Source organism: Notechis scutatus, chromosome 11, assembly GCF_049901735.1.
Source record: "Notechis scutatus isolate UNSWTSFEM ecotype Mainland chromosome 11, rNotScu1.2, whole genome shotgun sequence".
Classification (NCBI taxonomy): domain Eukaryota; kingdom Metazoa; phylum Chordata; class Lepidosauria; order Squamata; family Elapidae; genus Notechis; species Notechis scutatus.
The window spans coordinates 1412745-1435011 of NC_142019.1; the positions used below are offsets into that span (position 1 = coordinate 1412745).

General features: G+C 41.5%; 1 protein-coding gene across 1 annotated transcript; it reads right to left on the reverse strand.

Annotated features, from left to right (window-relative positions):
• Positions 1–1234: 1234 nt before the first annotated feature.
• Positions 1235–22266, reverse strand: IREB2 (iron responsive element binding protein 2). The gene is made up of 22 exons (XM_026684527.2): positions 22065–22266; positions 19920–20009; positions 17666–17831; positions 16880–17017; positions 16335–16553; positions 15808–15877; positions 15287–15470; positions 14237–14376; positions 13405–13576; positions 13204–13304; positions 12593–12709; positions 11842–12001; positions 10881–11016; positions 9783–9867; positions 9206–9362; positions 7684–7808; positions 7469–7573; positions 7252–7394; positions 6404–6551; positions 6193–6315; positions 5276–5461; positions 1235–4584 (listed from the first exon to the last, which is right to left on the reverse strand). Exons 1-22 carry the CDS (start codon positions 22243–22245, stop codon positions 4474–4476), a joined length of 3057 nt encoding a protein of 1018 aa, XP_026540312.2. The 5' UTR covers positions 22246–22266; the 3' UTR covers positions 1235–4473.
• Position 22267: the final 1 nt, after the last annotated feature.

Genomic DNA, 22267 nt, shown 5'->3' on the forward strand with positions numbered 1-22267 from the left:
ATTATATTCCTCTCTCTTGTGTATTTATGACGCCAGTTATGATTTTTATTAAAATCACATTAAAAAGCCCAAATTGAACAGGCTTTCATCTGGAGCGTAAATATCTTCTCCCATCCACGACTTTTAAAAGGGAACTTTACATCTGAAGAGTTAAGTCTGAAGCTTGCATTGCTCTTCCTATTTTTAGCAGCTCTGTTCTTTTTTTCTCCTTTTTTTTTCATTGGTCTGCAATTTCTGCAGAATTGCAAAGTCTGTTTAAAAGTTTTAAGGCAGTGCTTTTAGGAACTTTAAGAAAGTGTGGAATTCTGGGAGTTGGGAGTCCACACTTCTTAAGAGTTCCCAAGGTTAAGGGAAGGCAACAAATAAACCCAACTTTTTCTAGATGGTTATGATTTTCGCAGGTGCTCAAATGCTGCACAGATGCTTTGTGAAAAGCTGACCTTTTCACAACCTTGTAATCCAGGACAGTAGATGGGTTTGCACAGGCTATTAACACGATTTGATTTTGAAGTATTGTGTAAAGCCAACTGATTCACTAAATTAAGATGTGTGACTTTGGTTGCTGGGCAAATCCATAGCCAATTAAGAAATTCAGTAAATCACGGTTAAGCAAAGTCATGCTAAATCAGGGAGGATCCCAACTTTACACTTCCCTTTCAAACGCTCAAGAGGAGAGATTATCAAGATAATATTCTGAATATAACAAAAGGGATTTAAACTTCTATAATCAGCAGATGAAATGAATGTAAAGAAAAGCAAATTGAGATTTCAGGCGAGAGATTCAACTGAACATTATAGGGAGCTCCAGACCATTGTAATGATGCATGTACATTCTCTGTTCAGAAATCATTAACTGGGTTATTTTAACGTCAAGACCAAAATCTAATTTTGAAGAATTTCAAGGAAGAATCTGGTCTTCCTTATTTGGAGTGAGCGAAAGATTGGAAATTTCCAGCTGCTTGATCCCTAGGTAGTCCCTTCTCTTTCAATGAATCTGAACAGACACGATTGTTTGTATCTTTGCGTGGAGGCAGTTTAAAATTTGTCAATTCATAAAAAGTGATGTTTGCCAATCCTGGTTCATGACACCTTTTCAACATCACAAACTTTTTAGGAGGTGATGAATGTCGTTAGGTCATTTTTCCATAGCCATGGCGATCGCTTTCACTGACCTAGAGTCCCCTTGAATATTTGCCAAAAAGTAGTTTAAAAAAAAAAAGGCTGCCACCTGAGACATGGTACAACTTTTCTTTATTAAAAATAATTTACATCAGTTTAACATTTTATGCACAATTGTCAGCAAATTCAACTTTTGTCCTTTCAGAGGTCTATACAACACTTGAGTGAATTGAAAACCATCGTAGACCTTTTAACATTGGCTTGAATTAGAAGGTGCAGTCGCTCGTGTGAGAATAATAGAATGCAGGTATTATTTTGCTGTGTATAATAGATTAAAAAAACTCTCTCTTCCTTGGTAACAATCTAATCAATGGCTCAAGTTATGGTTCTTTTTCAGAAGTCAAATCGAAGAAAGGATGAGAAAAACCAAACATGTTTCCAAGTTTTTGTGCACTGCCAATATGAAAAATAATTTGGATAGGCGGTTTTGCTTCCAATATACACAGATCTACTGTCAGTGTCTAAATCATTATGCTTTTCTTGGTTTAGAAAGGGATTTAATCCATGTAAGCCTGGATTTTCAAGTTTTAGAAGCCACCCCATTCTCGTCCAAAACTGTCTGAAATCTTCTTTGAGATTTGGTCAGCTCAAGGCTTTCTGCTTTTTAAATAAATGAAAATTTACCAATGTCAGTCAGGAGGGTTATAAAGACTCGCTGACAAGCTCTATGGTGGTTCACACGTTATGTCCATCTCCCATTCAATCTATTTATAGTCAGTTCTCCCCAGGTGTTCATAGGAGATTAAAGCTTTTTTCTTCTAAGGATAGCATTGCAACCTCCAAAATGTTATCTTTTGAATGTAAGAGGAAAAAGCGAAGCCATGTCAATGAGTTTGACCAAAGGTGGACAACTATGGCTACTTTATGACCCGTGGACTTCATCTCCCAGAATCCCTGAGCCAACATGGCTGAGGAATTCTGGGAGTTGGAAGTTCATACAGTTCCCAGAATTGCACCTATCCAGGTTTGACCTAAAATATAGATCATAATCTGGACTTGACATCTGGAGTCCTACAATCGGACAGATTTTCTAACATCTATAGACCAGAATCATTAGACAGGTGGGGGTCACACATATCATATAGCAAGAACAGTCACCTGGGTTGGAGGGAGGGGAAGTTGGTTATTTGAACCCACCAATTTGAAAGAATGTCAGATGTCAGCACCTAGACACGGATGGAGTCCATTCGTAGATGATGCTTGGCTTCACATTACTGTCAGATTACTAAAAAGGTCAGCAGTGTCTCCCCAATTAGAAGCTTTGAAAGAAAAGTGAAATTGGAAGTGCTGTTTGGGGGATTCCAAACTTGGCACCTTTAAGACTTGTGGACTTCAACTCCCAGCAGGACTGGCTGAGGAATTCTGGGACTTGAAGTCCACAAGTCTTAAGGTTGCCAAGTTTGGGTTAGAGGACCATGGGGTGTATCTATAAGGCACCCTGGCTTTGAGGACATGCATTTTACTTGACAGGAGAGGAAAACAGTGCCTTGAACCTAAATATAGAAGATGCCTGGAAGCTGAAAAAAAAATAATTTAGATACCAAAAGTGAGATATATATTTTTTTTGCCATTTGTGATCGTCAAGACAGAACTTCCAGCATTTCATTGAAATCGGAGAAAAATCATTCACCGGTAGTAAAACTATAAAGTGGCAAACATAAGCACAGCTGATATGGTAGAAAAAATATGGGCTCAAGAAAAAAATGTCTATGATTATAGATTAAAGAGAGCTTGTTGGAAAAACACCAAAGGTTCAAAAGGACTGAACAGAAAGAAGGTTCCACAGACTTTTATTGCTGCCCCTGTAATCCATATTTCTAATCATTTGGCCTCAAAAGAAAATCTAGTAAGTGTGAAAATTAATTTGTTTTTCAGAACTTCAGGATACTTTTAGCTGGACAGAATTTTCTAGAAGTACTTATTCTATTACATGGGGTCTGTTTGGTTTAATCAAAAACCCAGGTCTATAAACAACTTAAGTAGAAAAGGTTTTTTTAAAATGAGCTTGGGATATTTCCACTACAGAATTTCTTGTTAATAATAAACCAAAAATTACGGTAAACATCTGGGGAACTTGAGAAATTCTTGCTCCTCAGAATAAAGTCATTACCGCTATCCCAAATAAAACCATTTTGGGAAGAACAGAATGATTAGAAGAAAACTTGAAGAAGACTCATTTTATAAACCCAACAGGTTTTTGTTCACTGCACAAACCGAAGAGAAGAAACAGGAATTCTTCTCTGTTCTCGTAAGGAGCAGAGAAAACGGCTCAACTTCTTTTAACAGCCAAAGCCCAACTGAGGATAACAGGGTGAGGTTTGGACAAAATAAATCCAATTCAATTCCATGATAGCTATTTGTCAGGACAGCTAGAGAGCTGGAGAGGTCATTGCCAGCTTCTGTTTGGAAAACATCAATTTCCCCCAATTGCATTTCAGTTTTGGAATTTTTCAAAGCAAGATTTTTGCCTGGGAGAGTATCCAGACTGCCAGAAATTTCTACCTGATGAGGCCACTGCACCGTTCCACTTTTTCTGGAAGGCACCAAGTAGGACAGGGATGGGCAACTATGACAATGTTACGAGTGGTGGACTTCAACTCCCAGAATTCCTGAGCCAGGAATTTCTGGGAGCTGAAGTCCACAGGCCATAAAGCTCCCATAGTTGCTCAGTCCTGAAATAGGGGAATGCAGGTTAAAAAAACCTCATACTGGCTGTTAAGCCTTCCTTAAACTTTCTAGTTGGGTGGCCAATACCATGAACTAGATCTAAGGGTAGTGGGTTGTTTTTTTCTTCATTTTCAGAATCGGGGATCCTCCGAATTTTAAAATAAGTAATCATATATCATTAAACCATGTGCTATGCTCAAAACAAGAAACAGCGGTAGGAAGTTAAAAGGGGGAAAGAAAAAGTAATGAAGGGAGGAAAGAACTGCGGGGAATCTGGCTTCAAATCTTCACAATTCATTTTCGGTTTTCACATAATTTATATACAAAAATGGTCTAAGATGAAACCCTCCCAACCCTCCCCTCATACTTACAGATCTCTTTTCACAACACACAGACACGTCAACGTCTAACAATGTCAATAGCACCATTCGGAGTATTTTAAAATCCAGGAGGACCTCGCTGCGGCCACTACAACAATTTCACAATCTTTTACATCCATGGACAGTTATCTGAGCACAATGGGGCTTGTCAGCAGTTCCAACGGGAGAGGAAGGCTCGCGCCGAGGTCTCCAGAGGCTGGCGGGGCCGGCAGTCCTCCGCGGTGGGGAAAAGGGCTTTACAATAGCTTTACAACAGCCTTCGGACCATGTAGTTCAGCATGCCACCGTGTTTGTACAAGGTGATTTCCACATCACTGTCAAATGAGGCAGCCACGTGGAATGCTTTGCCGGTACTCGTCTTCGGAAGAAGGAACAAAGAAACAAAAAGATAAACTCACAGGTCAGCGCAAGACTTTTGTCTTTTCCGGGGATTCTAAATTTTGGAACTGGGTTCCCACCAGTTGCTGCTGACTAGACTACATGGATTTTGCGAATAACCTGTCGCTTCCAAAATAAGAATAATACATTCAATGAAGGAAATGTTGAAAATTCTCATCTAATTTCATAAATTTTACAATGGCTATGATAATGCTCTATTACTATTGTTGTATGTACACTGAGAGCTTATGCACCGAAGACAAATTCCTTGTGTGTCTAATCACACTTGGCTGATAAAGAATATCTATCTATCTATCTATCTATCTATCTATCTATCTATCTATCTATCTATCTATCTATCATCTATCTATCTATCTATCTATCTATCTATCTATCTATCATCTATCTATCTATTTATCTATCTATCTATCTATCGATCGATTAACTATACACTCACTTGCTCTGAAAGTGAGATGGGCATTCTCTAAACTTAATAAATATAAAATAAAGCTTGTCAACAACCTGCTTATTTTACTTTGTGTCTCATTTCATTTTTCCTTTTCTCGCTCTTTCCCCCCCTTTCTTATCAAAAAGTCTTAATATAATGAAAGCAAACATTCCCAAAAATCAAATACTGCACGGAACCACACAGTGAAGTAAAAAGCGGATACCTTTACGCGCAGGGTGATTCCAGGCGATAACTCTTGAGGGAAGAAGATTGAAAATTGTTCTTTGCCAGTCAGGCCCAAAGACTGCGCACTCTCCCCAGGAAGGAACTGAAGAGGGGCGATACCCATGCCAATCAAGTGACCTTTGTGGATCTTTTCATAGCTTTCGGCAATCACTGCTTTCACTCCCTGTGGGGGAAAAAAAAATTCAGATGCCTGTTCATTCAGCGGTTATTTCTCTAAATCCGGGAGTCTGAGTTTTAAGATGGAGAATCTGAGTTTTCTGGAAGAGCTAATAGAGAGGAGGAAAAATAGAAACGTCGGGACTTCTATCTAGTTTGAGCCTATTTGCAATATTAAGGATTAAGAGAACCCGTCTCCAGGAATAGTGGTGCCTCCTGGCACTGTACTAGACTCCAAAATATAAGCAACCATGTTTAAAAGAAAGAGAGGAAATATATACTTATAGTTACATATATTCCTGCTATTGCAATAAACTATAAATGCAGCAATTATTACAGCCTGGGATTATCTGTCCCATAAACCATTATTTACAATATTTACATTTAAAGCATGAATTCAGACTGTTTTCTTAAGTGGAGCTCCAATTTGTATAGGGCTTAGAGTCGCTTTATAAAATGGGCAGTCTCCAAATCTGATATATACAGAGATTTGCCCATTTTACAGTTATCAGTCTCTAAATTTGACATATAAATAGATCTGCCCATTTTACAGTGATCAGTCATAGACTGTTGCTCAAGACGAGTTTGTACATTTTCAAGAGAGAGAGAGAGAGAAACAGAGGAACAATTTGTGTTCTACAAAATGAAAGGCGGCAGTTTCCCCAGAGAAATCAAGCAGGGCGAAGTAATGAAGACTTCCAGGACATGATGATGAGGATTTTAATAAAAATGGAATACCATCAAAAAGGGCCCTTTGGCAGCCCAGTCCCTTGAGCTGCCCAATCCATACTTCTTGCCGGCTAAGATAATCAGAGGGACGTTTTCTTTCCGATATAACTCAGCAGCATCAAACACGTCCAGCTGCAATGAAGACAAAAGAGCCGGGTCAAGAGATACTCATGGTGGTTAGGCAACCTGATAAGGACTTCCTTTGAAGCTACATCCTCACCGTCTGTCCTGTTGGGAAGTGGATTGTTTTAGGAGCCGGCTTGCCGATGAATTTATTTAAAAGCTTGATGTTGGCAAAGGTGCCTCGTGTCATCACAGCGTCGTTGCCTCGACGGGCCCCATAGGAATTGAACTCGCGGGGCGTGAGGCTAAAAGAGAGAGAGAGAAAAGAGAGACCACTGAGGATATTCAGTGTGGAATGTGGAAAAGAGTTTCTGCATTCTCGTTGTTTAAAAGAGGGTTTCTTGCACACTCATGAATGATAGTTATGTGTAGAAAGTGAAGACACCATCTCAGTTCTGTGCATAAATATCTGTCCCCAGCCTTGCTCCCTAATTAAGTTTTCGTCTGTTGCTCTGTATTAATTATACAATACAGGCTGTCCTTGCTTAATGACCGGTTGTTTAACAACCATTAGAAGTTCCGACAGACAACTTCCCACTCAGTTTCTAAGTTCTGATGTCCTCCCCCCCTCCTCATGGACTCACTTAACAACTGTGGCATTCACTTAAAAGCCACCTCAAAAAAAGGCCATAAAATCAGGCCCAGGCACGCAGTGACCTGTTTAATGACCGCCGCAGCTCACAACTACAATTCTGATCATAAGTCAAGGACTAGCTGTTACAGAATTCAGACCTGGTCATAGAAGAACCTCATAAAGAGAAAATTTATGGCGAATTCTGGCCTGTAAAGCTGAAGCGCATTCGGCTAATCCTATTTAGCCATTAAGGAGGCCTACTCTGTCTTCGTTGCTGTCAGAAGAAAGAAATTGCTGACCATGAACTGCAAATCCTGCTCTTCTTCCTCCTCCTTTTAAGACTACCCCCCGCCCCTCCCGGAGGGCCTTACCCCTTATTCATCAAATATCTCGCCGCAGCACTTCCCCTGGCGATGCTTCCAGCGGGCGAGACGTGATCGGTGGTGACCGAGTCTCCCAAATTCAACAAGACGTGAGCGTTTTCGATGCACTGGAGGGGAGGCGGGTTTCTGGCCTGAAAAGAGACAAGACTGAGCACCTGGCGTGCTCTGAACGGATGTTCCCGCCTAGGGGGACCGGCCTACTTACAAGCTTATCAAAAAAGGAAGGGCATCGGATGTAGGTCGACTTCAAATCCCAGGTGAAGAGAGTAGACTCGGGGGCCTCCAGGGAGTTCCAACGCTTATTTCCTTTCTGGGGAACGAGAAGGAACCGTTTTCGTCAGTGTTTTCTGGCCACCTCCTCCTGCTTTACACCCAAACGGTATAACGCCTATCTCTAATTAAAGGAAGTGATAAAGCTACCTCCATTTTTATTTTCAGTTCTTTAAACATGGATGCTATTACAAACTCCTCTTCGATCTGCTGAAGTTCTTCCCGAGAAGGCCAAATATCGTGCAGGAAGATATTTCTGCCATCCGGATTAAGCCCTGTAAGAAATTTGATAACGGTGGAGATAATGGTCAGCCAGCCAAACCCACTCAGAGAAACTTAAAACGAGTAAGGAAAGCCCAAAAAGGTTTCTTTATATGTTGAACACAGGGAATCAGGGGTCCCCAACCCTCTAGCTGTGGACCAGCTGTCATGCCCTTGGTAGAGACGGACTCTGAGTGGAGGTATGGCTCTGGAGGTTGTGGAGGAGGCTGGGGAAGGGCACAGGCCGGCTGGGCAGTCAGAGGAAGAACCAGGCCCAAGCCCTCTTCATCCTAGGACACGCAGGGAGGAATGAAGAAGGAAACAACTTGGTTTACGAGAGAGGAAGCGGCCATGATCCCTCTCATTGGTTGCAGCTGGGGAGAATAGTAGATAAGAGAGACGGTTAAAACACAGCTTTGCCAGAAGCAAAGTGTGTTTTATTTTGGTCTAAAGTTATCTTGGTTGGCGTCCTTCCAACAGATTGTGCCTTGTCATCTCCTGGAATTTGGTAATTACTTATCCTGGTCCGTTGTGGAAATTTCTTCATTGCAGTTTGTTTGGTTTTTTTATTTCACCGCTATCTGCTCATTAAGTTCGGACTGTATTGCTTTCTTTTGAAGACTATTTTTGAGTACGTTTTATCTCCAACTGAGTATTATTGAACAGTGGGGCCAAGTTGGAGGCATTAAAGGACATTTATTTTGTTTTGTTTGTGTTACACTCTGGGTCATCACACCAGCATTGGTCCGTGGCATGCCAGAAACCGGGCCGCGCAAATGAGCAAAGCCTCACCTGTGGGATGCAGGCAGCACATGAAACCATGCCCCTTCCAGTCTGTGGAAAAACCTCTCAATGGATCCCGTCCCTGGTGCCCACAAAGTTGGGGGCCGCTGTCATAGATGGCCCTTTTGAGAGTTTTTGTGAAGTCCTTGGTGCTCTCTGAGTGGGGCCATTTGCATGAAGACATTTCTTTACCCGACTAGATAACATTATCAGTGCTCTGATGGTGTTGATGGTCTCTTAATGGTGATCATCAAGCACTGATCATATTACCTAGTTGGGTAATGAAATGTCTGCAAGAAAACCACCAGACAGCATTAAAGACTCCATAGTTTTTGTATCAGAAGATGAGCTTTTGTATCAGAGGATGTTGGGATACAGATTTGATGGCACAGCGACTGCTAACAAACCAGATTCCTGTATTTAATCGCCCAAAGAGCCCTAAAGAACAGGGCTTTCTCTCTTATATAAGAGAGCCCTATAACGACATCACTTTGATAACAAATACAAGCTAGACCCAGATTGTTGGGGGCAACATGCTGACCCTGTAAACCGCTTAGAGAGGGCTGTAAAGCACTGGGAAGCGGTATATAAGTCTAAGTTCTATTGCTAGATGAATGCAAACGATTACCTAGTGGTTCGGTCTGGAAATCAATATTCACAGTTCCTGCAATTGCGTAAGCAACAACCAGAGATGGAGAAGCCAGGTAATTGGCACGGATACAGCTGCAGAGGCGGCCTTCAAAGTTTTTGCTTCCGGACACGACACCACACGCAACCAACTCACCCTGAACATGAAAAAATGGAAAGAGAACAAAATGGGATTTTCTCTCTCGATATTCTCAAATCTCTTCTAAACTTCCTTATTATTCAAGCCACAGAACTTGTTACTAAGCCCAAAACTATTAAATGCTGCAAATTTTATTTTTATGTATTTATTGGTTGGTTGACTATGGCAGGATTAGAACTCACCGTCACATGGTTTCTAGCCTGGTGAGTTAACCAGGGGATCGCTAAAACAATCCTTTCTAGTTTTAAGGTCATTGGTGTCCCAGTTAAACAAGATCTGCTCTCCCCACGCCACCCCTACCAGGTTAATGAGCAAGGGCAAAATCTGCACTCCTTCTTTACAATAAACACCCACCTATCAAAGGACGGCGTTTCCAAAACGTAAAGTCTATTTGGGTATATCATGAAGTAAAGCTCACCTGTACAATTGCGTTTTGAATGGCTTCCGGCAAAGGGGCAGTGTTCCCCACACAGGTGGAACAGCCGTAGCCGATGACCTCAAACCTACAGGGAAAAGCAGGAAATTGTAGTTCTGGGATCATTCACATTTTCAATAAACAAAGCATTGGTCAAATCTAGGGAAGGGCTGCTGTGCACATCTGGGGCTTCCAGGTGGGAATCACTAAGGCAGTGATTTTCAGCCCTGGCCACTTTTAAGATGGGTGGACTTCAACTCCCAGAATGGCCCAGCTAGTGTGGCCACTCCCAAGAATTCTGGGAGTCAAAGTCCACTTGCATGGAATTGGGAAAAACTACTCTGAAGGAAAGAGACTCTGCTCAGTGGTAAGACAACCCCTCTTCATTTTAAATTAAACAAAAAAAAGAGCAAGTGGAATCTTCTCTGCGAAGGCTAACAAAGGGTGAGGCAAAGCATGTGAAAAAGCAACATAAATATTAAGAGCAAGAATAGAATATAACTTTATTACGGTCTTAGACCAGCAATAGACATCACTATTTGCAATATATTAAAAAATGGTACTGACACATTATAATACATTAATAGTGGATAAAAACATCCCTGTTAAGAAAATACATGTTCTCAAACAGCTAGGGTCACTCCCTGGTTTATATGAGTGGAGAGCTAATAAGTATATGTGTAAATATCATTTTTCAAAGATTCTTCTATCTCCAAAAATTGGCACAAATTGACAGCTATAATTCTGTAACCAATTTTTTTCTTGTAGACATGGCAGCAACACAGAATTTTGCCACTGCACGCGTAATAGCTGGGTTTGAGTCCTGGAGGAGAAAGTCTACATACAAATTGTCTGCCCTCCCTGGCAATCTCTCTAGTAAGGGGAGAATGTACAATGACCTATAAACTCTGTATAACTCGCAGTACAATAAAACATGTGAGATATCTTCAACTTGCCCTTTACCACATATATATACCCGTTCTGCTATTGGTGTTTTCTTATACCTGCCCTGAAGGAGTGCTGAGGGGAGAATATTAAATCTGGCTCTGAAGAAAGCTATTCTTTGTTTTGGGAAAATATGAAGAGCAAAGGAAGTAGTACCCAAGCTTATTGAGGTATGGTAATACACCGCTGGAACTGAGATAATGGGTGACCATTCCACTTCCTGGCGACAGGCTGGTTCTTATGTACGGTTTCACAGCCAGGCCAGCTTCAGTGGCTTTTTTAGCCAATAAACCTAATGGGAAAAAGAAAGACACTGTTACAATAAGGTCATTGACTGCCTTTTTTTTCTTTTTCTTTTTCCAAATGATGGGTCCTCGCACTTGTGGCCAACCCTCGCATTTACAACCATCACAGCATCCCCACGATCACATTTAGCGCTGGACAATTGGCACGTGTTTATCCCAGGGTCACGGAATCGCCATTTGTGACCGTCCCCAGTCGGCTTCCTACAAGCAAAGCCATGGAGGTAGCCAAGATTTGCTTAACAGCGGACACAATTTGCTTCGCAACGGCATTGATTCGCTCAACCGCTGTGGCCAGGAAGGTCATAAATTCAGGCGGAACTTCCTTCAACCACCGCTGTGCTTAGCAATGGAAATTCTGCTCCCGATTGCGGTCGTATGTTGAGGACTATCTGCCCAATATGATGTAGAACAGTGGTGGCTAACCTTTTTGGGCTCCTGTTCCAAAAATTATGTGCGCATTTGCACATGCCAGCACCCAGAAGGCAATGCACGTGCTCCCCCCACCGCCCTCTGCGTGCGCAATCCCCCCGCCGCCCCCTTACCTGCACTGCGCCTCCCAGCTGATTTTCGGCCCATTTGAGGCCTTTTTCAGCCTTCCTGAAAAATGGGCCCATTTCATCACTTCCGGTATTTCCGGAAATACCGAAAGTGACGAAACGGGCCTATTTTTTGGCCTGCAAAGGCTTTCCTCAAGCCTCTGGGAAGTCGAAAATCAGCTGTGAGGCGCGCGCATGCGCAGTGAGGTAATGCTGCCTGTGGCACGTGTGCCATAGGTTCGCCATCACGGATGTAGAATGTTCAAGATCCCGTACCTGCTCCTAGCATCGCAGAGGGATTGCAGTTGTTGGTGCAGCTGATGACAGCAGCAATGACGACTGACCCGTGAGCCAGCTGGTACTCGTTGCCTTCATATTCGACAGGAACGATGCGGCACTGCTTCTCGGTGGGAATCTGAAAGCCTCTGAAGCCAACCTACGTGATCAAATAGTGGTTGCAGAGTCAACCACATGTTCCTAACTGTTGGGAAGTTAAGAAGGGAGACACCACAACGCTTGGGACACGTACGGGTTTTGATGTTGCACAGTCAAACCCTTAAACAAAAATTGAAAAGACCACAAATGGTTTAATTTGGATTGGAAAATCTGCACCACCTACTTCGGTTACGATGGGTTTTGGAGAAGCAGTTAATAATGGCTGATTCTCAACATTCGGTCATAAATAGAAGGGCTACGTTAAGAAGAACACACTTCCTACATCTATTGTACTCAAATCTGAAAAGTTGCATTCTGGAGCAGTGTTTCTCAACCTTGGGCCACTTTAAGATAGGTGGACTTCAACTCCCAGAATTCTTGGCCACTTTAAGATAGGCAGACTTCTACTTCCAGAATTCTGGGACTTGAAATCCACCTATCTTCAAGTGTCCAAGGTTGAGAAATACTTCTCTACTTAGTCTTTATAATCTTCAAAACTTCCCAACTGATAGGAAACAGCTTTCAATAAGTAGAAGGGGATTCTCCTGCCAAGATTTCAAAACAGCCAGATGGACTTTCAAACTGTACCTACCTTTTCACGTAAGCATGCTTGAAAATCGGTCTTCATATTGGTTACAGCCACTCTATCTTGGGCCCTTTTGGGACCGCTTACATACGGTGTTATAGAATCCAGGCTTATAGGTATTATCTGATGGAGGAAAAACTGTTTAGTTAGCTGTAACTTCACAACTGACTTTGTGCACGGATGTTGGGCTTTTAAAACAAGCAAGCCAAAAGCAAGGATAATTAGTATATACCGACAAACAGTTCTGAGGACATGAACTGGCATAAAAAAAAGGAAGCATCTTGAATTCCATAGAATGATGGTTTGTATATTATTGGAAAACACATGCTTTAGATCAATTACTTAAATACTGGCATTTATTCAAAATTCCAAGTGCTATACTAAGACAGCTCAAGTCTTTGCAGGATCAAAATATATTCCCTTTCCAACAATTTTCCAACAAAGAGCACACCTGTTTGAAAAAACAAAAAAAAATATATCCCTTGATCTAAAGCAATAGCTATTTTGGGGGGAGAGGGTTTTTTTTTTAAATTCCTTTGAATAAAAAGGCAATTTTTTAAGAAAAAAGCACAGCAAACACAATAACTTTAAAAAAGACTGGCCCGTTTTGTACTTACTTGAGAATATTCAGGTTCCTTAGCAGAATACTGGTAATTTCTAAACAGTTTCACTGTTTTAAGATACGTCTCCATGGACTTGAGTTTGGCGTCGTCAAAGCCTATGAGAAAAATTTGAAAGCTTGATCCTATCTCCAAAGACTGAGAAACTCATTATGCTCCTTTAGCCAACCAAATCTCCTCCTACGCTGTCAATCTTACCTGTATGCTTTAGGTGCTTTAATGTTACATCATCCACAGGGAAAAAGCTCAGAATTGCACCATATTCAGGACACATGTTCGCGATGGTGCTTCGGTCCCCAACGGAGAGCTGAGAAACGCCGGGGCCAAAGAATTCCACAAATTTTCCAGATACCCCTGCTTGTCTTAGTTGCTGTGGAGACAGGAAAAAAAAAGCTCTAGTATCATATGTAGGCCAAAGGAAAATGTTACAGCCTTATTTTTTTTAACAAAAAGGAGAATCCATCAGACTTATCCCCCTTCTAACCAGCAAGAGACACAGTAGTTACATCACACATTTGTGTGTTACAGTCACACAATTGGGATTTGCAATCTTTTTTGTCAATTTCTGGCAAAAAAAATGTCCTTACTCAAGATACAAACAACAGAATGACCATTACATAACCCAATTGTAATTACAGAGTTAACACTCATCTGATAACCATAGTCAATACAAGGGCACCTGGAGGCAGAAACCTCTTATTTCTTCCCTAACAGATTAAGATTAAATCTTGCTCCAGTGACAATTTCTGCTTACCAAAAGTTGCTGTTCTACAACTTCCCAGAGGCAATTGCTCCTTTATTCAGCTAAGCAGTAATAAGTGTGGGAAGAATGCTGAACATTTGGCAAGAATGGCTGCTTTCGTACACATTGGATGGTTCTTGACTCTTGACAAATGTATCTTTTCTTTTATGTACACTGAGAGCATTTGCACCAAAGACAAATTCCTTGTGTGTCCAACCACACCTGGCCAATTCTGTTCTATTTTAATTCTACCCTGCCTGATTGGCTCCAAAGAGGGTTCTGACATACCTTGGTAATGCTCAGGACTATGTCGATGGATGTAGCAAGTGAGCTGGCCGACCCGGTCAGTTCACACCCAACCACCTCGGGCAAAGTGAGGGTGATGGGGAGGCCCAGCATGACCGCTTCTGTTTCAATTCCACCCATACCTAGATGGGGCAAGAAGAGCATTGAACAGATTATTGAAAGATGGAGGTCTTACAACTGTGTTGAAACTTTTATCCAAGCTCCCTTTTGTCTGATGTTTAAAATAGGCTGAGCTGAAAATTCAGTGTTTGTTCTAAATTCATGTCTGGGAGACATTTGCCTTAGATGAAGCAGAAACAGAGTGGACCTTTAGGTGGGTAAACGTAACATTTTTTATCTTCAGCAAAAGAAATTGCATCTGAACATTATTTTCTTTCTGCACGTGGCTTTTAGCTATACTGTATACATCATCCCAAGGATTGTATGAGTTGAGGTTGTATTTATATCAACATACATTTTTACAGTTCTTCCCCCTCATGACATAAACAGGTATATTTTCCCACCACTTCTTCGTATATTTCAGTAGAAAATTGCCCTGCATCTGGTATTGAAGGAACACTGAAATGACAACCCTTGATACCTTCTTTATATCCATTTCTTCTTAAGTTACGTTTTGTAGGCAGTTATTTAATTGTAAATATAGGGCCGCAATACTTATAAGAACGTCCTAATGAAACGGATCCAAAGAAGAGGGCACAATTGCAAACCTGTTTATGCCAAAAAACAAACAAATCCCACTTCCCTTGAAGACAAAGGGAACAACTCTGTGCAGTGTAACGAAATATGTTTGCCAACAATCCTGCCTGAGCACTGCATATCCTGTCTTTCGAACTGTAATCTAAAAGTGTTACAATTTAAATAACAGAGAACATCATGGTATGGACATTTAAAAATAACTTGGTGGCCAACCAGCCCACTCTTTAAAATAACAAATAATCTTTGCACCAATATCATCTCAATTAACCTCTTTAGAAAGACGCTGAACAAGTATTTAAGCCAGAAGACATTCAAAAGCCTCTCCGAGCTACTTACCCCAACCCAGGATTCCTAAGCCATTCACCATGGTTGTATGAGAATCTGTGCCAATAACACTGTCGGGATAGAGGAAGTTTTTGACATCAAAAACTACTCTTGACAGGTGTTCCAGATTCATCTGATGGGCCATTCCTGTCCCAGGAGGAATTACCGAGACATTTCTGAAAACTTTGGAACCCCACTAGTTTAATTCATAAAAAGAGAGACAGATAGACAAGGAGTGTTAGTTTCACACTTTCTAAATCAGCAATTCCCTCTCTGACACTTCCCCAATAAATGGCCCTGCAAATTCTGAGCACTGCAGTGCCAAGAGAGGCTGGCTACTTCCCTCATACTTCTTGTAGCAAGTGGGGATCAATATCAGAATTTGCCATGCCTGTTAATACTGAAATTCCCCCTCTTTATAGTAAGAAAGGAGAGGGGAGATCAGTTCTGATCTTTGCAAATCTTTATCAATCACTTCCTTACTGCCTTTCTTTCAACTTCTCCTGGGCCGTGCTACCTTCAAAGCGACGTACCTTAAAAAACTGGAGTCTCTCTTTATTTCTTCCAAATTCTATCTCTTGATTCTTAAATACTGTTTCAGGCCTAAGGAGATGAAAGAGGGGAAAAAAACAACCATATTAAAACCGTTATTTGCAGTGCTTAGAAAAACCCAAAGAAATATTTTTTCTTGCTAACGTTTCAGAAAACATTGCACAAAGACAAAAATAGAACATTATGGGGTTAAAGGGATATTTCCCATGTGTCCTTGTTTGATTTTACTTATTTAACTGTATACATATAGACATATTTTGATGACTATATACTACACAGAGTTAGCCTATGGTAAGATGAGCGGCCAATAAATTTTATCAACAAATATATAAAACTTCCCATCAGTAAATATCCTTTGCCCCAAAGGATAAAGTATTGGCTCTAAAGTAAACTTAATACATGTTTATGGTTTGGATCTGGGTAGAAGCCAATCTTGCTGTCAGATTTTGACTGCAGAATGGGAATGGCCCTCCAAAGCCAGGAGGGGAATTTAAAAAGGCAAGCTTACTCAGGCACTGGCTGAAGATGAAAAGGACACAAGAGGGGCGTGTTCTCAATCTGCACAGAAAACTGCCCAGGGTTCCGCTTTGATTCTCCATCGCACGGTCCTTTGCAGCTGGACTGGTCTCGGCATGGGAGCTTCCGAGGGGCTTTAAGCGGGGAGAGTTTTGAGGAAGTGGGCCGTGGGGGATCGCCGCCTCCGGGATTCGGAGTGTTTTGCATTGCACTAGGCAAAAATGAAATGGGAAGAATGCTTTGTTCGTTGCAATCTTTCAAATCCTCATCATGGCTAAGGTAGAATATATACATATTTGATAGGAACAATTCAAGAGAGGGAGGGAGGGAGGGAGGGAGAGAGAGAGAGAGAGATATTCCCTATTCCTGCTTCAAATAAAAGGGGATTCAATGTACTTAAATTAGATCAACTTAGCATCTTAAATATAACCCCATTTTCGATTCTGCCCACTTAAGGACAAACGCTCCACTATCAAGACAGGGCTTCATCCACCCGTCCCCAATAAAATATAAGGAAGCTGACAATTTGACAGATACCATTTGCTGAAGTCAATCTGCAAAGAATGGTCCACAGTCAGATCTGTTGGGCAGACAGGATGGACTCGCGTAGGATCTCCTCCGAGGTTCTTCACCGCTTCCCTCATGGCAGCAAAATCAACCATTGCAGGAATTCCTCTGACATAACAGGAACAATGTTTTCTACTTAGTACATCCACAAAGTCAGCACTGTAGATTCAGTCCATCTCATCAAGAGGATTAACAGTGATCTTAACTATGGTTTAAGCCAGAGGTCTCCAAACTTGGCAAATTTAAGACTTGTGGACTTCAACTTCCAGAATTCCTCAACCAGACTTCAATTCTGGGAGTTGAAGTCCACAAGTTTTAAAATTGCCAAGTTTGGCGACCTCTGCTTTAAGCCATACAAACAATAATGGATGGGATCTGCGTAGTTTAAGCATCATGCAAAGCTTAAACTATGCAGCTACATAATGACTGTATTTAACAAGCGAGTCCCATCATACGTTGACCAAGAAGACAACAAGCTCAGTGGTATAGCGGATTACAAATCTATCAATTTGACACACTGGGAAAAAGTCCTGTCTGAATGCCTGCATGGAACTATCCTGAAACATCCAACCTGCTGCTATGATCTCCCACTATTTCAATCCTAACAGACTTTTGCTGGAGTCACTGCCAGGATAAACTCACACAATTTGGATTTCTGGTCATCTAAATACTCAGAAAGACCCACCCAGGACATTTAGAAAAACTCATCAGGTTCTAACTAAAATAGACGAACTCGAGGGGGAAAGTGGGTCTTACGTGAAATCTTGGAGCAGGACTCTGGCAGGACAAAAGGGCACTTCAACGTTGTTCTGTTTGGCTTGCCAGTCCAGGATATTCATCACATCTCCTTCTTTCACTAGGAAACCATCCCAGTTGCGGACAGCCGTTTCCAACATTACCCGTATGGTGTAAGGCAGGAGATCTGCAAATGGACAGAGTAGCTACATGGCTCGAGGGTAAATCCTGGTGCTGGTATTCCTGCTCTAGGCTTTCTTCTAAATCAGGAAACTTTTGTAAGCAGAAAATGTGGGGATCTCGAACAGAGCAGGGATCTCCAAACATGGCAACTTGAAGAGTGTGGAATTTAGGGAGTTGAACTCCACAAGTCCCAAAGTTTTCAAGCTCAGAGACCCCTGGAGTACAGGGATTTCTGTCTGAGGAGATAAAGAGCAGCGGTGCAACACAATCTGTACAGTTTGTTTAGTGACTGTTCAAAGTTAAAATGGCACTGCGTTGTAAACAACCGGTAATTGAATTGCGTTTCCTTTAAGCATTATTTGGAAATATGCAAAACATTAATAAGCATTTGCTGGTATACTTGGCATTAGTTTTCTTACGGCTAAGTATGGGCCAGGAGTTGAGTCCACATGTCCTGCTCTCGGATATTTGAATCTGGCAACCACATATTCCAACAAATCTATTTAATGTTGCTTACTGAAAACACATGACTTATTGCCAACAGTAGGGACAGCTGTTAATTAGAGAACCCTTCAAAATTAGATTGCTAACTTTATTAAGGATTGCGGTCCAGGTGAGAGCAATTGCCAAGGAGGTAAAGAAATCACTCTGCAGCAATGATTTATGAGAACGTTTGTCTAAGGGCACTGGAAATTTCTGCAAGTCTGTGACACGTAAACAAGCTTGCAACCACCACCTCGGAGAGAAAAAGCAATTATTCTTTTTAATAAGCATAAAGCAAGCCTGTGTTAGTACAGCCACATAATAATTTTTCAGCTCTGAAGGTTGCAAACTATTGCTGCAGGCTTCGCTAGCTTCATTTAAATTAACTGAGTTTTCTAAGGCAGACAAGATAATTTCTCCCTCATTAAGTGATTCTTCAAAGGCTAACCATATAGAAGAAGGAACTGACAAGAATATTTGCAGTTCAGGCTGTTGAGTAAGAAAGAGACATTCCCCAATGTGGTTTCTTATTCCAAAACATACACTCAGGTTGGGCTCGCTTCCGCAGCACATATACGTTACAAAACATGGAACTTTACAAAACATACTCAGGTGACTACCAAATAATTTTACAACTACCTTCAAAGTTTTCAATGTGACAGAGAACCACAAACAGTTCATCAATAACTTAAAGGGCTTTGATCTCCACTTTCAATATTTGTATGGGGAGATTTCACATGTATCAAGGAATCGAATTCATGGTTCAATGCACTTTCATTAGGGAAGGAAAGCAGGATATAAATGAAATAATAAGCACAATTTAAAAGACCAGATGAACAATTCAGCTCCTCTTCCAGAAGACTCCTTACAAATTTGTTTAATGTAAATTAAAGATTTCTCATCCTGGTCACCTTCTAGAAGGAAAGTGAGCAATTAATAGACCCCGTCATACTTTTTAGAGACAGTTTTGCATGGTCAACTATCTGCATCTTGAAAAGTACGTATAGCAAGCAGAATTTCTGTTCTTTTTCTAAAAGATAAGGACGACAGCAGCATGACAACACCCAGCTGAAGCAACTGATAAAACAAAGGTTTTATAATTCTGAGTAAGCTTTTTCCACAGTCCTCTCTGAAATTCATTAAATAGATTCCATTAATTTGAAAATGCACCACTTTCAAGCAGAAAGAAAGGGATACACTTGAACTAAGGAAGATAATTTCTGAATGTCTAGTCACCAGAGAGGTTAATTTTATTTTGCCACAACATGTTATAGAAGGGCTTCCTCACAGAACCAACAAAGAACCACCAGAAGTTAGCATAAAAAACACATTAATGGCTCACTGCAGTTACTTTAAAGGAGGCTGTGTCTACTTCTAACTGGAATTTGAATATCCAGGAAGAAGGAAATTAATAACAACTTTAGGCAAACAGTTTACTCAAACAGTTTTAACAGAGAAAACATTTAGGATTACAACTCAGCAGCATAATCCCAAGAATGGTTCAGTAACAAGGCCACCAATCCCCAAATTCATTTTAAGACTACTTAAGAAATTTTAAGGAGGTTAGATTAGGTTTATAATAGAAAGACAGAACTGAAAAGTAGTTTACCATATTTGGTGCCTCCTAGTTTAGCAATGTTGTAGAACTTTTTGTCTGCATTGTCACTCAGTGTTTCAATTAAGTCCTGGAACAGGTGTCCTGAAAAACAAGTCAGATTATTAGTTATTTGATATGTGTTTGTATATGTAGTTGGGTAGGAAGGCTGCAATTCTATCCATTTTTACTTTGAATAATACCCACTAAATCCACTGGAATTTACTATATATAAAAAAACAGTAATAGATTGCAAGACTAAATGTTTCCTGTATTTTTCCTATCAATAATTTGCAGTGGAATGTTACTTTATATGTATTAAATACTTTTATTCTAATTTAAATAGAACTGAGATGCCTCATAATAGATTCTATATATAACATTAATTTTCTTTATACAGGTCTAATTCTGTTTTGGTAAATTGGGCCACATCCAGGTTTAGTCATACTTGGAGGCTGAAAACTATAGAGCTTAAATCTTAAGTAACAAATCCCACTGATGTTGAGCCACTCTCAGTACAATTAAACTTAAGATTTGACTCATTGCCTTCATGATAAATTATATTTAATATTCTAGAGACAAAATCTCAACTTTTTAAAAATAAAATGTTAAAGAGCAAAACATATATTCTTGATGCATAACTAGTACTTGAGGAATTATAAAGTTGTCTTTATCTCCACAACACGGAGAGAACTTTACTTAATAAACGTGGTTTTGGGAAGGATCATACAATTGTGTTTGTGTCTATCAGCAATGCCATTATTCACAAATGCTCCAATGGTACCCAAGGTTTAATGTTAAAACCTTCAGAAGGAAGTCTTGCCTTTAATATGTGAATATATCCCTGAATCCTAGATAGATAAAGATTGTGACCTGCTGGAGACTATTTTGCTTTTAAATTGACACAAAAAAGCACACTTCCCACCCCATCTTCACTTTTTCTGCTATGCAAGAACACTCACATCTTCTGACAGGAGACAGAGCTGGGATCTTTGCTACGGGATGAAGGGATGAAGGAATGTATTGCAGCCAAAGATTAACAGGAGAAAGAAGCCAGTCTCTTATTTTGCTAATCTCTCAATCAATAGGGTTTTTTTTTTGTCCAGTCTCCAATATTCTCATTTGTTGGAGCACCAAAAACGCAGAACTGAATCAAGCCAACATGGAGAGGGAGCATGAAAGTGGGAAGAATGCAGAAGGCCTGCAGATGATGGGACATGTAGCCAAGAGACATGGAAGGGGACGATGGGAACTGTTGTTTAACAGTTCTGGAAATGGAATGAATTATAGCCAAAAGGACAAGGATGATGGGAACCACTGTTTAACAGATCTTAGATGGGGGCGATGGGAACTGTAGTCAAAGGTTCATGGAAGAGGATGATGGGAACTGTTGCTTACAGTCCTGGAACAGCAATGACAAGAATTAAGAGAAATGGACAGAAATGATGGGAACTACTATTTGATAACCCTGGGATGGGGGTGATGGGAATTGTAATCCAATCCAATGAAGGGGAGGATGGAAACGGTTGTTTCAGAGCTGTAACAGGGATGCTGAAATGTATGGAAGGGGATGATGGGAACTGTGCTTTAATAGTCCTGACAGGGCGATGCCAGGAACAGTACCCCAAGAGAAATGGGTCAGGGATGATGGGAACTACTGCTGGATAAACCTGGGATGGGGGCGATGGGAACTGTAATCCAAGGCCCATAGAAGGGGATGATGGTTGTTTCAGAGGTGGCAGGGGGATGCCGAGATGCACAGAAGAGGATGATGGTTTCCTAGTCCTGACAGGAGGGTGCTATACCCCGAGGCAAATGGACAGGGATGATGGGAGTGGTTGTACCCAGCCCTGCAATGGAAGGGGGGGGGGATGATGGGAACTGCACCCCAAGGAAAGCAGGAACTGGAGCCCAATGCCCAGAAAGAGGGATAATGGGAACTGTAGTCCCCACACACGTTGTATCTTGAAGCGGGGGTCTCACCAAGTTGGGAGGGGAGGGGAAGGGAAGCCAGCGAGAAAGATGGCTGACAGCCCTCCCTCCCTTTTATCGGGGGTGGGGGGGGGGGAAGAGAGGGCGGAGAGGCCGGTCCGGTCTGCCACAAAGGGAAAGGGGCCATTTTGCCACCCTCCCCGCCCCCTTCCCCTCATCGCCACTGACCTGCCCGGGCCGCCTCCATGTTCCTCTCCCGGAGAAGGATGCCACGGGAGTTGTGAGGGGAGGAAAGAAGAGCCTTGGGGGAGGGGCAGAGCCCTCCCTCAAAGACCGCGAGAGAAGCGAGGGAGGGAGACAACCGGCGCTCCCCCTCAGCGCCTCCGCCCGGCCCTCCCCGCTCCCTCATTGGGAATCTCCCGGTTCTCGCG

Excerpts from the sequence above, each read along its gene's own strand:
- IREB2 (XM_026684527.2), bottom strand. The coding sequence starts at position 22,245 with ATGAGGGAGCGGGGAGGGCCGGGCGGAGGCGCTGAGGGGGAGCGCCGG. Across the intron at positions 17,832-19,919 it reads ACTAGGAGGCACCAAATATG|ATCTCCTGCCTTACACCATA; the intron begins GTAAACTACTTT and ends GTCCATTTGCAG. Across the intron at positions 4,585-5,275 it reads GAATCACCCTGCGCGTAAAG|ACGAGTACCGGCAAAGCATT; the intron begins GTATCCGCTTTT and ends CTTCTTCCGAAG.